Raw genomic sequence first — 20,381 nt, 5'->3', positions numbered from 1 at the left:
TGGCCAATTTGGCTCGACGTACGCGACGGTACTATAGCAAAATACTGGAGGAAAACAAGAATAACATAATAATTACCGTAATTTTCGGACTATAAGTCGCTCCGGAGTACAAGTCGCATCAGCCATAAAATGCCCAAAAATGTGAAAAAAAACACATATAAGTCGCTCCGGAGTATAAGTCACATTTTGGGAGGCAATTTATTCGACAAAATTCAACACCAAGAACAGTCATGAACGAGCAACAACAGGCTAAACGATAGGTATGCTAACGTGACATAAACACAAACGAAGAGCTGAGAACGGCCCTGAAGGTAAAATTCAGAGTTATTCAAAAAACTATTACATAAATAACACGTTAATAAAACCATCTGTGTCACTCCAATTCATTAAATCCATCGATCGTCCTTTGTCAACAATGCGTGCGCGCTGCTGACGGCGCTTGCACTTCAAGATATTCCACAGGCCCGTATAACGATATATAAATTATATATCAAATAACTATTATATAAGCAATAATGTTATCAAACCATCTGTGTCACTCCAAATCATTAAATCCATCGATCGTCCTTTGTCAACAATGGGTGCGCGCAGCTGACGGCGCTTGCACTTCAAAATATTCCACAGGCCCATATAACGATATATAAATTAGATATCAAATAACTATTATATAAGCAATAGTATTATCAAACCATCTGTGCACTCTAAATCATTAAATCCATCGATCAAATTCCTCGTCCTTCGTCAACAACGCTGCGCATGCGCCCTGACGTCAGCCTCGTCGTTATTCCACAGATCTACTATATAATTATATTGTAGTGTTAACAAAGTTCAAGGAAAGACGTGGGTTTGGTAAACGGCTCTTTATTTAACAAAACAAACTTCCAGGCGTGTGGCGGCGTGGACTTCCAGCCACGGAAGTGGAAGAGAGCTCCATAGAATAGGACCGGGCGTGCGTAAAAGCCATGACCGAGCCCCATCCACCGTCCCTGGACAGCCACCCGGCCGAGCGCCGGCCCTCGACTTCCATCCACGGAGGTGAAAGACAGCTCGGTCGAGTAGGACCGGGCGTGCTTAAAAGCATTGTCCGAGCCCCATCCACCGTCCCTGGACAGCCACCCGGCCGAGCGCCGGCCCCCGACTTCAATCCACGGAAGTGAAAGAGAGCTCCGTAGAGTAAGACCGGGCGTGTGTAAAAGCCGTAATAGTTTTTCAAACCTTCTGTGTCACTCCAAATCCTTAAATCCTTCAAACTCTTCGTCCGCCGTGTCGCTTAGAAACAAAGCCGCCAATGATGCCGGTTGTACGTGGGGCCCTTCGTCATCTTCGTCATCCCGTGATCAATCTTTGTCCTTTATGTAAACAAGCGCCACGCCGCGTCGCGCTGCTGACGGCACTTGAAATTCAAATTACAGTAATCCCTTGCTACATCGCGGTTCGTTTATCGCGGTTTCACTTTTTTGTTTTTGGAAAGTTTTTGAAACTTTTTGAAAAAAAACACATAAGTCGCTCCTTATTATAAGTCGCCCCCCCACCCAAACTATGAAAAAAAACGCGATTTATAGTCCGAAAATTACGGTACATGGAAAGTGTTAAATGAGATTATTAAAAACAGAACTGGAAAGCCAGGATATCCTTCTTACTTTCTAAACAGTAATAACAGAAATTGTTAGAGAATTTAAAGGTAAAAAGTCAACTGACTGTAATGGGATAGATATGTCACTTGTTAAAAATATTATTGAATGTGTGGTGAAACCCCTTACACATATCTGCAACCAATCTTTGACAACTGGTGTTTTTCCGAGTGAAATGAAAACTGCTAAAATTATTCCGATATATAAAGTTGGGGACAAACACATATTCTCAAATTATAGTCTACTCCCACAGTTCTCCAAAATATTAGAAAAAATATTTTATAAAAGGCTTGATGATTTTATTACAAAACAAAATATTCTGTGACCAACAGTATGGATTTCGAAAAAATAGGACCACCACACTAGCTTTGTTAGATTTCGTAGCTGAAATAACAACAGCTATTGAAAATAAACAATATGTTGTAGGTGTTTTCTTGGATCTTAAGAAAGCTTTTGATACTGTAAATTATGAAATATTGTTAACAAAACTTGACAGATATGGGATACAAGGTAGTATGTCACTCACTTGGTTATTTATCAAACAGGAACCAATATGTGCAACTTATGGACTGTAAATCAAAACTAAAGCAGGTAAAGTGTGGGGTTCCTCAGGGCTCAATAGAGGCTTTGCAGCTGACGTCATCAAGCTACCCACATTAGCTTGGCGGCCATCTTGGCGGTCAACTTTTCAGTGCCGGTCAACGACTCACACACACGCTTTCTTGTTGTTTCTTGTTTCTTGCTGCTATTTGAGCTTAAAAATGCCGGATACCTGCTGTGCTGTTGGATGTAACAATAGACAATAAACAAAATCTTAGCTTCTATAGATTTCCGGCGAACATGAAAAAACGTGATAAATGGATCGCGGCGATTCGTTGTGAACAATGGAAACCTACGATTTACACGAGGATATGCAATGAGCACTTCATATCAGGTATGTAAACAAACTATTCACCCCTGATTTGTTTATTTATGGTAGTCATTATGAATAATGTGATTGTTTAATTGTTTCAGGTGCAAAAAGTGAAGATCCACTATCCCCAGACTATGTGCCAAGTATATTTGAGCATACCCAGTCAAATCACAAACGAAAACTCAGATGTTCAATGGAGATTTTTGAGAGAAGACAAAATCTCAAGCAGAGAGGGCATTGGCAGCAGCAGCAGCACTTGTCAATATTTCCCAGTCTGTTCCTTGTGAAAATGATCAACTACCCGCTGGTGAAGATGTGGTGCACGCTGAGATTGGAAAAGAAGGCATGGTGACTACTGCCACACAGACGGATATCACTGGGGAAGCAATGGATTCCCTCACTGCAGAGTGTAAAAATCTGCGTGCAGAACTGGATGAACTGAAGGACAATTTTAAACGCTGTACATGGAATGAAGAATCTTTCAAGGGTAATGATGACAAAGTAACGTTTTTGACTGGTCTGCCATCATACATGATTATGATGACAACGTTTAATTTGATTGCACCTCATCTTAGTCAAAATATGAAGTTGAGTCCTTTTAGTCAATTTCTTGTGACATTACTCAGACTGAGGCTGAATCTGTGCCTTCAGTACTTGGCTTACACATATAATGTTTCCACTGCTAGTATTTCCAGGAGTTTCAGAAATGTAATCCATGTCATGCATAGTATACTGGTTCCAATGCTAGTGGTTTGGCCTGAGCGTGAGCAGCTTAGACTTCTTGAACCGCAGATATCTGAAAATCATTTGAATAAAAATTGCTTTCACTATGATTAGATTATTTGTAACAGGTTGGAGAACAATAAATTATTTATGATATATATATATTAATTACCAAGTGCGAAAAAAATACAAACCTGCTCTCTGGTAATGGAATGTAACTTTTCCAGCTCTGACCGGCATTTTAGTGCAAGTTCATCTGGGCTGAGTTTCATGTTGCCAGAATCGTACAGCTGTGAGAGAGGTACAGGAAGCTTTCGCTTCACTGCCCTTGGCACAAAGTTGTCAGCATAGTCAGGGACAATGCTCAAAATTGCTGGTCTTCCACCGCATTCAGACAAAGCCTTGTAAAAGGCAGCTTTCTGCTCTTCAGTTGGTGGAGGAACATTCAGCAGTTTTCTCGCAGCACTTTCCTCAGGAGTTGAAACTTCTGACTTTCGTTTCTGGGCTGGACGGGCAAAATCGATATTGCATCCTTCAGCATATTCTATGTGCGATGCTGATGGTTTCAGCCACTGACAAGGTAGTGATGTGCATGAAGTGGCCGTCTTCATACGTATTAATGTCTCCAGGGCGAACAGGGATGCTGCTGAATGTGAACATGTTTCACCCAATCCAGCCATGCAGGTACAGTGGCAGCACAGGATCTGACCATCTTTCGCTATTGCTACCCAAGGTCTGAGGGGAGGATCATTCATCCGTTGAGAGTGTTTTACCTGAAACAGATAATATGACATACCTTATATTAGTATCAGTCCATAATTTGGATATAATATACAAGGCTAGACCTCTTACTGTCCATTTATGCATATTTTACCTGGCATTTGGTACATTTTCTCATGAATCATTCATTTTTGAACAAGAGGCCTTTTGTAATAAAAAAAAGCTTATCAATGTGAGTTTTCATTAGAATCACTTCAGTAGTTTTTTCACAACCACACTGTTACTGCCACGTGCGTGCCTTTTCCTTACCTTGGTCATGAGAAGAAATCGATTCTTGTTTGGAATCTGCCATATCAGCCCATCATGCACAAAACCTGCTGTAAGATACTTGTAGGCATCCAGACTCTTGTATGCCTTAAGGTCCTTTCCAGTGTACGGAGATGGTGAATCGACGAGGTAATTATAAATATCTGGATATGAGAGTTCAGGCAAGTCGGCTGTTGCAAAATGGTCAGGCGATTTTAGCATACTTCTCGGTAAAAGATACGGATCCGTTGTGCCAACAAGGTTCAACTTCTCTCTGTAACGTTTCTTGGATTCTTCATCCAAATGCCCAACTTCGTTGGATAGCAAATCAGCCATAATTCGGATGAAATCGGTGAAAACGTAGCGCAGAAATCAGACAATCTATACAAACACGTAGGAACGAGCTGACGAGTTGACCGCCAAGATGGCGGCATAACACAAAATCACGTGATAAAACCACGTGACTGCAAAGCCTCTATATTAGGCCCCTTGTTATTAATTTGTATGTCAATGATATGTGCAAGGTCTCCAGGTTACTCAAGGCCGTAGTTTTTGCAGATGACACAAACCTGCTTTGCAGTGGGGATGACCTGGATCAACTACTGGATACTGTGGGTATTGAAATGAAAAAATTACAGAGTTGGTTTTACACAAATAAACTTACACTAAATTTAAGTAAAACAAAGTATATTATATTTGGAAACCATCCGACTAACACAGACAAAATTCTTACAATAAATAATATAGAAATAGAAAGAGTAAATGAAATAAAATTTCTTGGAGTGCTTATAGACAATAAATTAAGTTGGAAACCACATATAATGTATATCAAATCAAAAATTTCAAAATCATTAGCAGTATTATATAAAGTAAAAGACCTTATAAATCAGTCATCATTATATTCCTTCATACTCCCATACATTATTTACTGTGTGGAGGTGTGGGGCAATACATACAAAACAAACACAGATCCAATCTTCATTCTTCAAAAAAAAGCAATACGACTTGTAAATAATGCTGATTATAGAGAACCATCTAACCCTCTCTTTATTGAACTGAACTCACTGAAATAAAACGACCTAGTCGACTTTAAAACCATCCAACTCATGTACAAAATAAAAAATAATCAATTGCCAAACAGTATACAGAGGTTGTTTGAGTGGAGGGAAAGTACCTATTATTTAAGAGGAACACTTATGTTTAAAAGAGATTTGGTGAGAACAAACTTAAAGTTACATTGTATAACAGTTAAAGGCGTGGAATTATGGAACACCAGCAGTGAAGAACTAAAGAACCTAAGTTTAAAAAAATGTATAAGGACAAAATATTGACAGGATACCAGCATATTTGCTGTGAAGTTGTTTAAATTGCTTTTGTCCATCCATCCATCCATCTTCTTCCGCTTATCCGGGGTCGGGTCGCGGGGGCAGCAGCTTCAGGAGGGACTCCCAGACTTCCCTCTCCCCAGCCACTTCATCTAGCTCATCCCGGGGGATCCCAAGGCGTTCCCAGGCCAGCTGAGAAACATAGTCTCTCCAGCGCGTCCTGGGTCGTCCCCGGGGTCTCCTACCGGTGGGAAATGCCCGGAACACCTCCCCAGGGAGGCGCCCAGGAGGCATCCTGATGAGATGCCCGAGCCACCTCATCTGGCTCCTCTCAACGTGGAGGAGCAGCGACTCTACTCCGAGTCTCTCCCGGATGACCGAACTTCTTACCCTATCTCTAAGGGAGAGCCCGGACATCCTGCGGAGAAAACTCATTTCGGCCGCTTGTATCCGGGATCTCGTTCTTTCGGTCACGACCCATAGCTCGTGACCATAGGTGAGGGTAGGAGCGTAAATCGACCGGTAAATTGAGAGCTTTGCCTTTTGGCTCAGCTCCCTCTTTACCACGACGGACCGGTACAGAGTCCGCATTACTGCCGACGCTGCACCGATCCGCCTGTCGATCTCGCGCTCCATCCTCCCCTCACTCGTGAACAAGACCCCAAGATACTTAAACTCCTCCACTTGGGGCAGGATCTCATCCCCGATCCGGAGAGGGCATTCCACCCTTTTCCGATCGAGGACCATGGACTCGGATTTGGAGGTGCTGACCCTCATCCCGACCGCTTCACACTCGGCTGCGAACCGCTCCAGTGAGAGCTGGAGATCACGGCCTGAAGAAGCCAACAGCACCACGTCGTCTGCAAAAAGCAGAGACGCGATGCTGAGGTCCCCAAACCGGACACCCTCAACGCCTCGGCTGCGCCTAGAAATTCTGTCCATAAAAATTATGAACAGAATCGGTGACAAAGGGCAGCCTTGGCGGAGTCCAACCCTCACTGGGAACGAATCCGACTTACTGCCGGAAATGCGGACCAAACTCTGGCATCGGTGATACAGGAACCGAACCGCCCTTATCAGTTGGCTCGGTACCCCGTACTCCCGAAGCACCCTCCACAGAACCTCCCGAGGGACACAGTCGAACGCCTTCTCCAAGTCCACAAAACATATGTGGACTGGTTGGGCGAACTCCCATGCACCCTCGAGGATCCTGCTGAGGGTGAAGAGCTGGTCCACTGTTCCACGGCCAGGACGAAAGCCACACTGTTCCTCCTGAATCCGAGGTTCGACCTCCCGACGGACCCTCCTCTCCAGCACCCCTGAATAGACCTTACCAGGGAGGCTGAGGAGTGTAATTCCCCTGTAATTGGAACACACCCTCCGGTCCCCCTTCTTAAAGAGGGGAACCACCACCCCAGTCTGCCAATCCAGAGGCACTGTCCCCGATGTCCACGCGATGTTGCAGAGACGTGTCAGCCATGACAGCCCCACAACATCCAGAGCCCTTAAGAAATCCGGGCGGATCTCATCCACCCCCGGGGCCCTGCCACCGAGGAGTTTTTTAACTACCTCAGTGACTTCGACCCCAGAGATTGGAGAGTCCGCCTCAGAGTCCCCAGGCCCTGCTTCCACAATGGAAGGCGTGTCGGTGGAATTGAGGAGGTCTTCGAAGTATTCTCCCCACCGACACACGACGTCCCGAGTCGAGGTCAGCAGCACGCCATCTCCACTGTAAACAGTGTTGACGTTGCACTGCTTCCCCCTCCTGAGACGCCGGATGGTGGACCAGAATTTCCTCGAAGCCGTCCGGAAGTCATTCTCCATGGCCTCGCCAAACTCCTCCCACGTCCGGGTTTTTGCCTCAGCAACCGCCGAAGCCGCGTTCCGCTTGGCCATCCGGTACCTGTCAGCTGCCTCCGGAGTCCCGCAGGCCAAAACGGCCCGATAGGACTCCTTCTTCAGCTTGACGGCATCCCTTACCGCAGGTGTCCACCAGCGGGTTCGGGGATTGCCGCCACGACAGGCACCAATGACCTTACGGCCACAGCTCCGGTCAGCCGCCTCAACAATGGAGGCGCGGAACAAGGTCCACTCGGACTCAATGTCCCCCGCCTCCCCCGGGACGTGGGAAAAGCTCTGCCGGAGGTGGGAGTTGAAGCTCTTCCTGACAGGGGATTCCGCCAGACGTTCCCAGCAGACCCTCACAGAGCGTTTGGGTCTGCCAGGTCGGACCGGCATCTTCCCCCACCATCGGAGCCAACCCACCACCAGGTGGTGATCAGTTGACAGCTCCGCCCCTCTCTTCGCCCGAGTGTCCAAAACATGCGGCCGCAAATCCGATGACACGACTACAAAGTCGATCATCGAACTGCGGCCTAGGGTGTCCTGGTGCCAAGTGCACACATGGACACCCTTATGTTTGAACATGGTGTTCATTATAGAAAATCCGTGTCGAGCACAGAAGTCCAATAATAGAACACCGCTCGGGTTCAGATCGGGGGGGCCGTTCCTCCCAATCACGCCCTTCCAGGTCTCACTGTCATTGCCCACGTGAGCATTGAAGTCACCCAGTAGAACGATGGAGTCCCCAGAAGGAGCGCTCTCCAGCACTTCCTCCAGGGACTCCAAGAAGGGTGGTTACTCTGAGCTGCCGTTTGGTGCATAGACACAAACAGTCAGGATCCGTCCCCCCACCCGAAGGCGGAGGGAGGCTACCCTCTCGTTCACCGGGGTGAACCCCAATGTGCAGGCGCCCAGCCGGGGGGCAATAAGTATACCCACACCTGCTCGACGCCTCTCACCGTGGGCAACTCCAGAGTGGAAGAGAGTCCAGCCCCTCTCGAGAGGGCTTGAACCGGAACCCAAACTGTGCGTGGAGGCAAGTCCGACTATATCTAGTCGGAACTTTTCTGCCTCGCACACCAGCTCGGGCTCCTTTCCAGCCAGAGAGGTGACATTCCATGTCCCAAGAGCCAGCTTCTGCAGCCGGGGATCAGACCGCCAAGGTCCCTGCCTTTGGCCGCCGCCCAGCTTGCACTGCACCCGACCCCTTTGGCCCCTCCCACAGGTGGTGAGCCCATGGGAAGGGGGACCCACATTTCCTTTTCGGGCTGTGCCCGGCCGGGCCCCATGGGCGAAGGCCCGGCCACCAGACGCTCGCCTTCGAGCCCCGCCTCCAGGCCTGGCTCCAGAGGGGGGCCCCGGTGACCCGCGTCCGGGCGAGGGAAATCTGTGTCCATATATCTTTTTCATCATAAGGGGCTTTTTGAGCCGTGCTTTGTCTGGCCCCTCACCTAGGACCCGTTTGCCATGGGTGATCAGGGGCATGAAGCCCCAGACAACATGGCTCCTAGGATCATAGGGGCACGCAAACCCCTCCACCACGATAAGGTGACGACTCACGGACAACAAACAAACAAACACTATTACCGTATTTTCCGAACTATAAGTCGCAGTTTTTTTTATTGTTTCGCCGGCGGGGGTGCGACTTGTACTCAGGAGCGACTTGTGTGAAATTATTAACACATTATATCATTTCACATGTTATTTTCACACTAAACCGCAAGGGGGCGCGCTCAGCCTGTGGAATAATTGGAACTGCAACTGACAATGAGTCTGACGTAAGCGTCGTAGAAGAGGAAGCGCCGCATCTACTTCTGGAGTTAGCGGAGTTGTTTATAATAATGATAATAATAATAATAATAATAAACTTTATTTGTATAGCACCTTTCATACAAGAAATGCAGCTCAAAGCGCTTTACAACAAAGAAAGAAAACATGAACACATAAAAACAAAACATTAATGTATGCATACACAATTAATAAAGTGAGCTTAAAATAGGAGCAAGCTTTAATATAATAAAGAATAAAGCTTTAAGAAAAGATAAAAAATAAAGGTAAAACTAGGCTTAAAATGAAATTTACAAAACGTAATTAGTTAAATGCTCGGGTAAAGAAATGAGTTTTAAGTTTTGTTTTGAGAATATCTAGCGAGCTGGCTTCCCTGATATCTATGGGCAGTGTGTTCCATAGTTTGGGGGCGTAATTAACAAAGGCTGCATCACCGATCTTCTTTCTGCTGTTGCTGGGAGCCTCCAATAAACCAGCAGCAGATGATCGCAGGGTTCTTATAAGTGACACAGAGGATGAAGATTTCGTTGGATTTAATGATTTGGCGTGACACAGATGGTTTGATAAACTTGTTTGCATGTTATTTATGCTGTAGTTATTTGAATACTCTATTTTCACGACCAAAGAGCGCACCGTACTAAAAGATGCAGTCTCAGTTATGTGTTCCATTACTGTATTCAACACACACATAGGGCGCTCCACATCATAGGGCGCATGCATTCCATGATTTACGGTAAACAAATAAAAACTGTCACGGGCGCAAGAAAGTGAGTTCGGTTGTACTTTATTCTACTATTTAACCGTGTACTCTACTGTACTCACATTATTGTTGATCGATATTCATACACAAATCCGTCCAAGTATTCATCTTCTGTATCCAAATTAAACAGTTGGGCAAGTTCGCCGTCTGACATGCCAATTTCCCTCGTCAGTGCCTCGTCGTTGTCACGTTGCTCTTCGGCAATGATCCCGGCTTTCCAGGAAGCTTGAATTGTGCCTCGTAAGCATGTCTCTTTGTCTATGCCATTTTAGAGGGTCCTAATGCTGTTTTCTTTGCACAAACGATTGTATACATTTATCAATGGCGGTGGAGGTACGTACTCTACGTGTTACGTGAAGTCCTCTGATTGGTCTACCGCCCCGAAGTACGTAAAACGTAATGTCCTCTGACGTAGATCGAGACAAAAAAACCGTACGTACCTTCGCCGCCATTGTTTTGTGTGGCTTCTGCCACACAGAGACATAATATACAGGCACTAGATGAACGCATATTACTAGGGATGAGAATCTTCCGCGGATCCGCGGATTTCCGTGTTTTTTTCCGTCGGGAGTATCATTTTCGTGAATCGTGTAGATCCGTTGAGAAAATAGTTTTTATATGGGGGGGGGGCGGCTGGCTGCAGTATTGCGACAAAAGCCGGCTTATTTTCGGCAGCATTTTGGCGCTACTTTCGTCACATCATTTGCCTACTGTTGGAATAATTGTTTTTGCAGAAGCGCTGGTCGGCCTGAACCGGAGGTCTCATATGTTTGCTCAAGCAAATATATCTGTCTAGCTCTGGGGAGTTCTTAGACTCCCTTCCTTTTCTTAACTGTGAGAGGCCCTCACTAGTTATGAACAGAACACCTTTGTTCTTTGTTTAGTTCGAGAGACGTTCTTTCTCTTTTAAACCTTGTAGTTTCTATCCATAAATTGTTGTTGACCGGGACAGTTTTTCTTTGATATAAAGTGTTACAGAAAAGACATACATGTTGAAGTAGTTGCACATAAGTTATCCCATATTTACTCAATGTTTAAGTAGACTTCATGCAAGTTATCTCACATTTACTTAATGTTTGTTGGAGTGTATGCACGAGAGGTATCTCATTATTATTATTGTGTGATACTTAGCAAGAAAGTCTAGAGCATTGTTCCACAGGGACACGGCACCCAGAACGTTTGGAGATCGCAGCCTAGGACGAGGCTGCCAACCAACTAAGGACATACTCTGCATTGCTGGGGGTCACGAATCGGCCAAGGCCTCGCACCACACAACATCGTTTAGTATCCTAATCAGCGTTGCTACAGCCACAATCTCCCCTCCCTTTAGTGTAGCAACGCCTTTTGTAACCAGGGCAACCCAAAATAAAAAGAGGAGATAGCGGAAGAGGAGTCCAGAATTGGTGGAGGACTGTAACTGGGCCTTCTACGTAATTCTCCTCGCGAGCAAAAATAATACTGGTTGTCTTCTCCTCTTCTTTCAGTGTGTAAAATAATGTCTGATGGTACTTAGACCTGACACCTACTCATTTGCCTAATTAGCAAACGTTTTAGCCAGCATGGCGAAGGTTTTAGAGAAAAAAGATGAGGATCGTGCCAGGGAAATAGACAAGTCGAACGAGATCAGGAACTGCTTCAGATGGGCATGGCTCGAGAGCAGCGTCATCTTACAACTCAGAACACAGTCCATAACCACCTGCCTGACGGAACATATCCGTAAATTAGATGTCCCGGGGAAGGTTTTGTGCATTCTTTGTCAAGATGTGATAAGCTATGGAGGTCGCAGCGCTTCGAACATTAAGGAGCACATCAAAACAAAAAAACACAAAGGTACGTTTTTACTTTTACAAGCATGTGGGTAACATGATGTTACGTGTAAGCTAATGTTAGGCTATTGTCATGATATTGTTAAAGAATAAATCTTCAATGATAGATAGATAGCTAGATAGATAGCTAGCTAGATAGCTAGATAGATAGATAGATAGATAGATAGATAGATAGATAGATAGATAGATAGATAGATAGATAGATAGATAGATAGATAGATAGATAGATAGATAGATAGAAGTTGCAAAAAACAGTTTTCATCAAAAGGAAAAACTCCAGAATTGATTGTGCCATTTTGATGTATTATATTCAAGAATTTTTATTCGCCATGTTTGAGCATGCCAAACAAGGAATTTGACTTCAGTACATCACAGCCTCTGTTCAATATTTAGGTGACTAACAACACTCAGGACATGTGCGAAAATTGACAAATATTCTCAAACATCCCCTGATCTTAAACTCCCAGGAGGGCAAGGAAAAACTCAAAACTCCAACTAGGGGAAATGAGAAACCTTGAAAAGAGACCACAGATGGGAGGATCCCTCTTCTAGGATGACCAGGCTGCAATGAATGCAGAGTGCCGTTTTTTCCCATGTATAATTCGCAAAATTTAACTAATTTATCGTCCTAAAATCCGGGGTGCGCATTATACATGGGTACAATTTTTTTTAAAAAAAAATTCTTTTTTAATTTTTTTTTTTTTTTTAAGAAAATCATGGTACAACAATTTTTGAAGAAAATCTTGTCACGGATGGAGTGTGGAAAGGAAGAGGGCGACCAAGTGCAGCTTGAACCAGGGTTCATTGGAGGAACTCAAAACACAGACTTGGTAAACTAACATAACTCTCTAACAAAACCAACAACAGGACTGACCGACAAAGACGTGGAACAAAAAGACAGGGGGACATTACCAAAGACAGGAACAGAAACCTGTGTTATTGTCAAATATTGTTTGTTTTTTAATCTCCATCGCGGACTGGACGTCATACGGAGGCAGTATCACTGCGCATGCGCACTATGGATCCGATGCGAATAGTCCTCTTCTCTTCTTGACTGACAATGAATGTGATAGTTTAATACATACAATCAGCAAATAACAAAATACGTATTACAGGTAATATTTTATTTCACAACACTTTGCCTTGTTCCTTTCGTCTCTGCTGTTCACTTCAAACACGCTCCATACGAACGCAATGCTCTCGTATCAGACGCTTGCTCGATCACCTGCTCGTTTGCTGTCACAATGTACCCTACACAAATCCGAAACATTTGTTGCGGCTCCGAGTCACGACGAGGGGCAAGTTTTGGTTTCCAAGGGTGTTTTTATTCCTCTTCAACTTCTCTCCCATACAGAGCCGCCTTTTTCACATGTCCGCACGTCACTTTCCTCTCTTTTCATTTTAACCTAACTGATCGCGGTGGTGCCTTTCTGGGCAGTCGGAGAAATCAACGCCAACAAAAAAAATACATCCAGCCTAGTTAAGACCATACCAAAGACTATAAAAATGGGACCCATTGCCTCCCTGCTTGGCACTCAGCATTAAGGGTTGGAATTGGGGGGTTAGATCACCAAATGATTCCCGAGCGCGGCGCCGCTGCTGCTCACTGCTCCCCTCTCCCCCAGGGGATGGATCAAAATCACACGGGGATGGGTCAAATGCAGAGGACAAATTTCACCACACCCAGATGCGTGTGTATCGATCATTGGGACTTAAAAAAAAAAATTAAAATAAATAAAGTCAAAATTTGGGTGCGTATTATACATGGGTACAGGCTTTTTTCCAGCATTGACATGCCATTTTTAGGGTGCGTATTATACAGGCAACTTCCTGCCTTGCCTCCTCTGAGGATTGCGTAATCACACGGCTGCCTATGCTGACAGGCTATGCAGTTAGACTGAACCGCTGTCTGTCTCTATGTCGCTGTTTAAGTGTTCAAACACTGTGGCTATATTAACTAATTTCCGTAGTTAAGCTGGTGTTTATAATATCTTGTGCTTTTTGTCATTTGTCTGTAACGTCGTGTTTCTTCAGATGAACAAAACGGCTTTGAAAAGAGACCTTACGGAGGCTACGAAAAAAGGTTCTCCAGCCTTATGGCAGGGGGTGCTAGTGATCCTGGGATGCTTCATGCGCCTACGTGTAGAAGAGATCTCCAGTTCAAATTTACTGTGAAAAACTGAGGAGCAGTCGTCCATTTGTTTCGTTTTACATTCGTTTTTTTTTTTTTTTTTTACATTTCGTTTTACAATGGAAGATTACATATCCAAACGATTTTCAACGATGGATTTTCGGTCGAAGCAGGAGGTCATCAGTAAAGGAAGAGCAACTCCGGAGTTAAAAGGTTTGATTCGGACAACGGGACTTAGCAGCATGTCTTTTCAAACAGAGTGGTACGCACGATCAAAAACAAGTTTTTGATTCCATGTGCTTTATTGAGTGTTTTTATGTGTGAAGACTGCTGATATGAGATTTTAATAAAAATAGTTCAAATTAAATAATGAATAAGCCACACTAGAGCAGCGTTCCCCAAACTTTTTTGTGACACAAATTTTACCGGGGGGTGTGTGTGACGTCAGTGCCTCCCCAGTCATGAACCTCACCGCACGTCACTGGGCATACCGTACCGTTCAGCCTGTTGTTGCCTATCCATCCATTTTCTGTACCGCTTTGTCCCCACGGGCGTGCTGGAGCCTATCCCAGCGGTCATCGGGCAGTAGGCGGAGGACACCCTGAACAGGTTGCCAGCCAATTGCAGGGCACACAGAGACGAACAACCATCTGCACTCGCACTCACACCTAGGGGCAATTTGGAGTGCTCAATCGGCCTATCAAGCGTGTTGTTGCCTATTCTATTTTTATTTTAAATTGCCTTTCAAGATGACATGTCTGTTCTTGGTGTTGGATTTTATCAAATAAATTTCCCCCAAAAATCCGATTTATACGCTGGTGTGATTTATATACCGTATTTTTCGCACCATAAGGCGCACTGGATTATAAGGCGCACCCTCATTGAATTTTTTATTTTAGAAATTATTTCATATACAGGGCGCACCGGATTAAAAGGCGCATAAAATAGAAGCTGTACTGCAACAAGCTGAGGTTGACTAGGGTTGCGGTATGCATCTACTAGCCAATAACCAATGAGCCCTGTGTTAACAATCGCGTTTCTCAAACTATCTCCTATAAAATGATCGGAACTGACTAAAGTTCGATCTAACACTGCTTACTTATGTTTCCCTTCCATATAGATCCATAAATTTACTAGAAACATTAACGGAGCAGCCTGTTTGAAATGAAAGAGCCTCGTGCGTATAGCAGCTATCATTATAGCATTAGCCACCCGCAAACTCCCATGAGCCTCAGCTCGCAGACTCCCATGAGCCTCAGCAAAGTGTCGTGGCAGGCCCCTGTAGACCATCGCGTTTCTCAAACTATCTCCTATAAAATGATCGGAACTGACTAAAGTTCGATCTAACACATTGGTACTGCTTACTTATGTTTCCCTTCCACATCAATCCGTAAATTTACTTGAAACATTAACGGAGCAGCCTATTTGAAATGAAAGAGCCTCGTGCCTATAGCAGCTATCATTATAGCATTAGCCACCCGCAAACTCCCATGAGCCTCAGCTCACAGACTCCCATGAGCCTCAGCAAAGTGTCGTGGCAGCCCCCTGTAAACAATCACGTTTCTTAAACTCTCTCCCATAAACGTGATCGGAACCGACTAAAGACTAATTTAACACATTGGTGCTGCTTATTTATGATTCCGTTTGATATTGATCCGTAAACGTACTCGAAAACATTCACGGAACAGCCTATTTTGAAATGAAATAGCCTCGTGGGTACAACAGCTATTCAGTGACGCCCCCTGACCACAGTTGCCGTAATGCTGGGAAGCGATGCGGCCTTGTAATTTACTAGTCGTACTAAAATGTACTGAAACATTTTGGCAGAGCGCTGTGTACAACCAGTATGGATCAACAAATTCATCAATTGATGATTGAGGCATTATAAGGCGCACTGTGTTTTTTACAGTAAATTTTACGTTTTTAAGTGCGCCTAATAGTGCGGAAAATACGGTATGTCTTTTTCTCCTTTATTATGCATTTTATGGCTTATACTCCGGAGCGACTTAGCCACGACGGAGCCAAAGGTATTGGCACCCCTGCAATTCTGTCAAATAATGGTCAATTTCTCCCAGAAAATGATTGCAATTACAAATGCTTTGATATTAAATTTCATTTGTCTTTAATGTAAAACTACAAAAAGAAATGTCAAAAAGCCAAATTGGATATAATTCCACACCAAACATAAAAAAGGGTTGACAAAATCATGTGATGCTTCTCTAATTTGTGTACTTAACAGCACCTGTTACTTACCTGTGGCACATAACAGGTGGTGGCATTCACTAAATCACACTTGCAGCCAGTTAAAATGGACTTGCAGCCAGTTAAAATGGACTCAACCTGTGTCCTTGTGTGTACCACATTGAGCATAGAGAAAATAAAGAAGACCAAAGAACTGTCTGAGGACTTGAGAAGCAAAATTGTGAGCATGCATGGGCAATCTCAAGGCTACAAGTCCATTTCCAAAGACCTGGATGTTCCTGTGTCTACTGTGCGCAGTGTCATCAATAAGTTTGAAGCCCATGGATGGCACTGTGGCTAACCTCCCTAGATGTGGACGGAAAAGAAAAATTGACGAGAGATCTCAACGAAAGATTGTGCGGATGGCGGATAAAGAACCTCAAACTCTCATATGATCTCCGTGATTGATGAGAAACTATGGAGAAAAACCAAGGTAGCATACTATTCAATTTAGCTTGATGCAGTTGCACAAGCAACGCTTATTTGTGTGGAGGCATCAGGAGACATTATGTTGTTTCAAGTTGATACTCAAAGTCCCGCACGTGGTCTCAGTTCTCATGCAAGGAAAATGTTAAAAATATCACCTGCTAGGCAATTGTTATGTATTGCGATGTTTTTAACACATAACATTGCAAAGATGCAACATATTGAATCCAGCCAGTGTTTCTAGCCAGTGTTTCTAGCAAGTTTCACGCTAGAAACTCATTTTTTTCGCGGGCCGCATTGTAGTCATAGCTTCTTTCGGAGGGCCATTATGACTGTCAACCCAAATAAATGTATGAGCACCTCATATTATATACAGTAAAAGGTACAAAACAAACGGACAAATAACTCGTTTTCAAATCAGATGGGTAAAAACTGGTCAAATATTTAAAAAAAAAAGATATTAAAAGTGAAGACAATTTGCAATTCTAGTAATGACACACGAATTTGATGCACAATTTGTCTTCGCGGGCCACATAAAATGATGTGGCGGGCCGTATCTGGCCCCCGGGCCTTGAGTTTGACACCTGTGCGCTAGACGTATGGACTTACAGTTTACATACTCTATATACAAACTGTTAGAAAAGGGGGTAACCCTGGGGTTATTTGTGTTTTGGAAAAACAGAAGAGCATATTCGACTCGTAGCACATTTATATAGCCTTTATAAACTGAATACGGTCAATATTCGGTTTGCAAAGGGTTACTAACTGGATGTAAACATAGTGTTTCTAATTAATTTGGGGTTACTGAGGTCAATACAGAATTAAAATTTTACATACTGTAGATTTTGATGTATGTGGTGTTTTATTAATATGTCATTTAATATTCCATACAAACATATTTAATCACAGTTTGAGTTTTGTGTAAGGAACAAATGCAAATGTACTCATTCCTATTTCAGCATAATACCATATTTCAAGCTCTTCTAAAGAGGTTTCTCATGCATTAATGAAAAACATCTGGCTATGCCAGAGTAATAAGTCTAAGGAAAGGCTTTAGTCAAATGTTTCCCATCTCTTCTGGAGCTGATCTATGCTATTTTGAAGAGGTGTGGTTGGTTTAATCATCGTCAAAAGATCGCCAAAAAGATCCTGACTTTTCTGGATGTCTTCTTCAATTTGAATCAGCCTTGGTAGAGTGTTGGCAGTGCTTGCGACAGGTTTTGAATTGGTCAGTCCTGAAATGGCACGATTGCTGGTTGATGAGTGAAGCAGTGGGGTATATGAGGAAGAGTTCCCCATTCGATAACTGGGAGAAAGAGTGGGCCTGCCAGGTAATTGTTGTTTGTAGACCTCAGAGCCTGCAGGGAAAGAATGCGGCTGGGTTGGATTGTGGGGGTAAGAGCCAATTGGTGGTTCATAGACTGTGTTGAAAGGTGTTCTTCTCCCACCTGACATGTATTGGATTTGAGGGAGTGAAATCTTTACTGGCTGAGTAAAGACAGTAGGTGATATGTGATCATGTGGCTGAAAAGGAGGCTGGATCATTGGGTAAGATCTAGGAGGAATTGTTTTGCAAGACGAAGAAAACATCTCAATATTCATGTCATCCATTGTTGACGCGGAACTAGTCTGTGGTGACTTGCTAAAGGGATCCAGAAGGCTTATCAAATCCATGTGATCCTCTGCAACATTGAACATGTCTGTGGTCTTACTCAGGGCTTTTTGAAATTCTTTACCCCCTGTTTTTGTTCTCTCCTCATTAGATGATTTAGATTGAGACTGGCCAATAAGTGGTGCTAACACAGTTCCGAATTCAGCACTCTTTCTTCCATGAGGGCGAGGAATGGTAATATTGCCAGGGCTGGATGAGTCTTGTAGTTTAAGGCCTGAACTGTTACTGCTGTGGTGATTTATCTGCATGAGAAGTTTATCTGATTGTGTTTTCTTGCAGGTAGGAGGTTCCCAAGAGGGAATTTCAGTTTTATCTGGTTTGATTCCCATCAGCTTGTTGTCAGTGTTTGGGAGCTTGAGGCTCGGAGGTGTTTGTGAGTGTTCACAGAAATGAAGGTCCTTCCGCTGCAAGGACAAAAATGATGACAATTATTTGTTTTTTTATCAGTCAAAAAACAGTGCATATATTTTGGCGAAATGAAACAATTGCATACAATGTATTAAGATGTACCTCCACATTGAGGTATTTATGGGGAAAGGGGCCAATGTTGTACAGTTTGATTAATATCTGTATTTCAGCTGTGTCGAGTCTTGTAATTGCCAAAATAAGACCCCTGGTTACAGTTAACTGCACAGTACCATGTTGGGAATGGATAACCCTTACCCTATCCATAACTCTAATGAATAAAGCAGTCACAGAGATCAAACAGTCCGACTTTCTTAGTGTCAACGCCTTTAAATTGTTCACTGAAATTCATCAAATCACTAGCACTAAGGCAGTGGTTCTTAACCTGGGTTCGATCAAACACTAGGGGTTTGGTGAGTCGGTCTCAGGGGTTCAGCAGAGCCTCCACTGCGAAGGTCTGAACACACCTGATTTATCGTGTAAATTCGTGATGACGCATATCTGAACTGGTCTCACAAAGGCAACAGCAGAAGTCACACTGATTTGACGGTATGTAATTTGTTCTGAGTTCATGCAATGTATTGGTTTCGTTCTTCGAACAAGGTGATGTCCATGCACGGCTCATTTTGTGAACCAGTAAAAAACATTTATGTCTTGACTGAAAAAAAACATTTTTTTTTTCACGAAAGAGGGGTTCGGTGAATGCGAATATGAAACTGGTGGGGTTCGGTACCTCCAACAAGGTTAAGAACTACTGCACTAAGGTTTACGCGCAAGTCATTTAGCTTTGTACGGTCCTTATATTATCCATTTAAAATACTACTTGAAAATGTATTTACCACAAAACAAAGTGGGGTCCATGACCAAACTGCGTTACACAGAAAGTCGCGTGGAATTGAAGCGTGTAAAAATCGAGATTTAAGTGTACCTTCATATGAATTTTCAAGTTAGTGCTTTATCACCATAGCAATTAGTTAGTTCATTTAGCATAGCTTGGTCATAGTTTAGTTTGCTGTTGAGTTACAATTAATTTTTTAGGAAAAAAAAAAAGATTTCTACAAATCTCTAAAATTCCTTCATAAATGCGGATAAACATACGCTATACTATGTCTCTCCCTGGTTACTGCCGGAAAAATCTGAAAATACCTAAAAGTTAAGGGAAATTGCCTAGTGAAATCAGTACTCGCTAATGTGCAACATTTGCATGTGTAATAAACCTTATGTTTTCCAGAATATTTCGGGCACAATTTTATCAAATCTTTACCCTCACCCCTGATTCTGGTAATGGAACCTGAAAACATGCAGAAGCTATTTTCCCATAGTCCCATAGTTTGTAAAGAGACTTTGTAGACGACCTAAATCTTAGTATTTGAAACAAGAATTTATAAACTCAGTCATTCAAAAGTTTAAAAATACAACTTTTGGTTTTGATCTTGCTAGAAAATGTAGTCATACCTGACATTGCAGGGCAAAAGCAAGACAGCTTAATTTATATAGGGCATACAAATTCAATGTGCTTTTCCTGATCCAAAGTACATTAAAAAGTATTTAAAGTACTATTGAAGCCATTAAAAATCAAGATAAAGAAAAAAATATCTTATTGACTTAACTATAAGACCACAAATCAGAGAAAAACATTCGACTAAACAGGGAAAAGTTAAAACAAACGAAC

General features: G+C 43.3%; 1 protein-coding gene and 1 long non-coding RNA gene across 7 annotated transcripts in view; one reads left to right on the top strand and one right to left on the bottom strand.

The window, feature by feature from the left end:
- Positions 1-20,381, top strand: part of LOC119131444 — a 546,859-nt gene that overhangs the window by 337,341 nt on the left and 189,137 nt on the right. The window lies entirely within an intron of this gene.
- Positions 17,472-20,381, bottom strand: part of LOC119131388 (DENN domain-containing protein 1A-like) — a 116,154-nt gene continuing 113,244 nt past the window's right edge. For all 6 annotated transcript variants that reach the window (XM_037265795.1, XM_037265797.1, XM_037265799.1 and 3 more), the window contains one exon: positions 17,472-18,708. In XM_037265795.1, the coding sequence (XP_037121690.1) occupies positions 17,686-18,708 (1,023 nt within the window). In that variant the 3' untranslated portion in view covers positions 17,472-17,685. The remainder of the gene's footprint in view (positions 18,709-20,381) is intronic.

This window comes from Syngnathus acus, chromosome 12, assembly GCF_901709675.1.
Source record: "Syngnathus acus chromosome 12, fSynAcu1.2, whole genome shotgun sequence".
NCBI lineage: Eukaryota > Metazoa > Chordata > Actinopteri > Syngnathiformes > Syngnathidae > Syngnathus > Syngnathus acus.
This window is presented reverse-complemented; position numbering and strand designations above follow the sequence as displayed.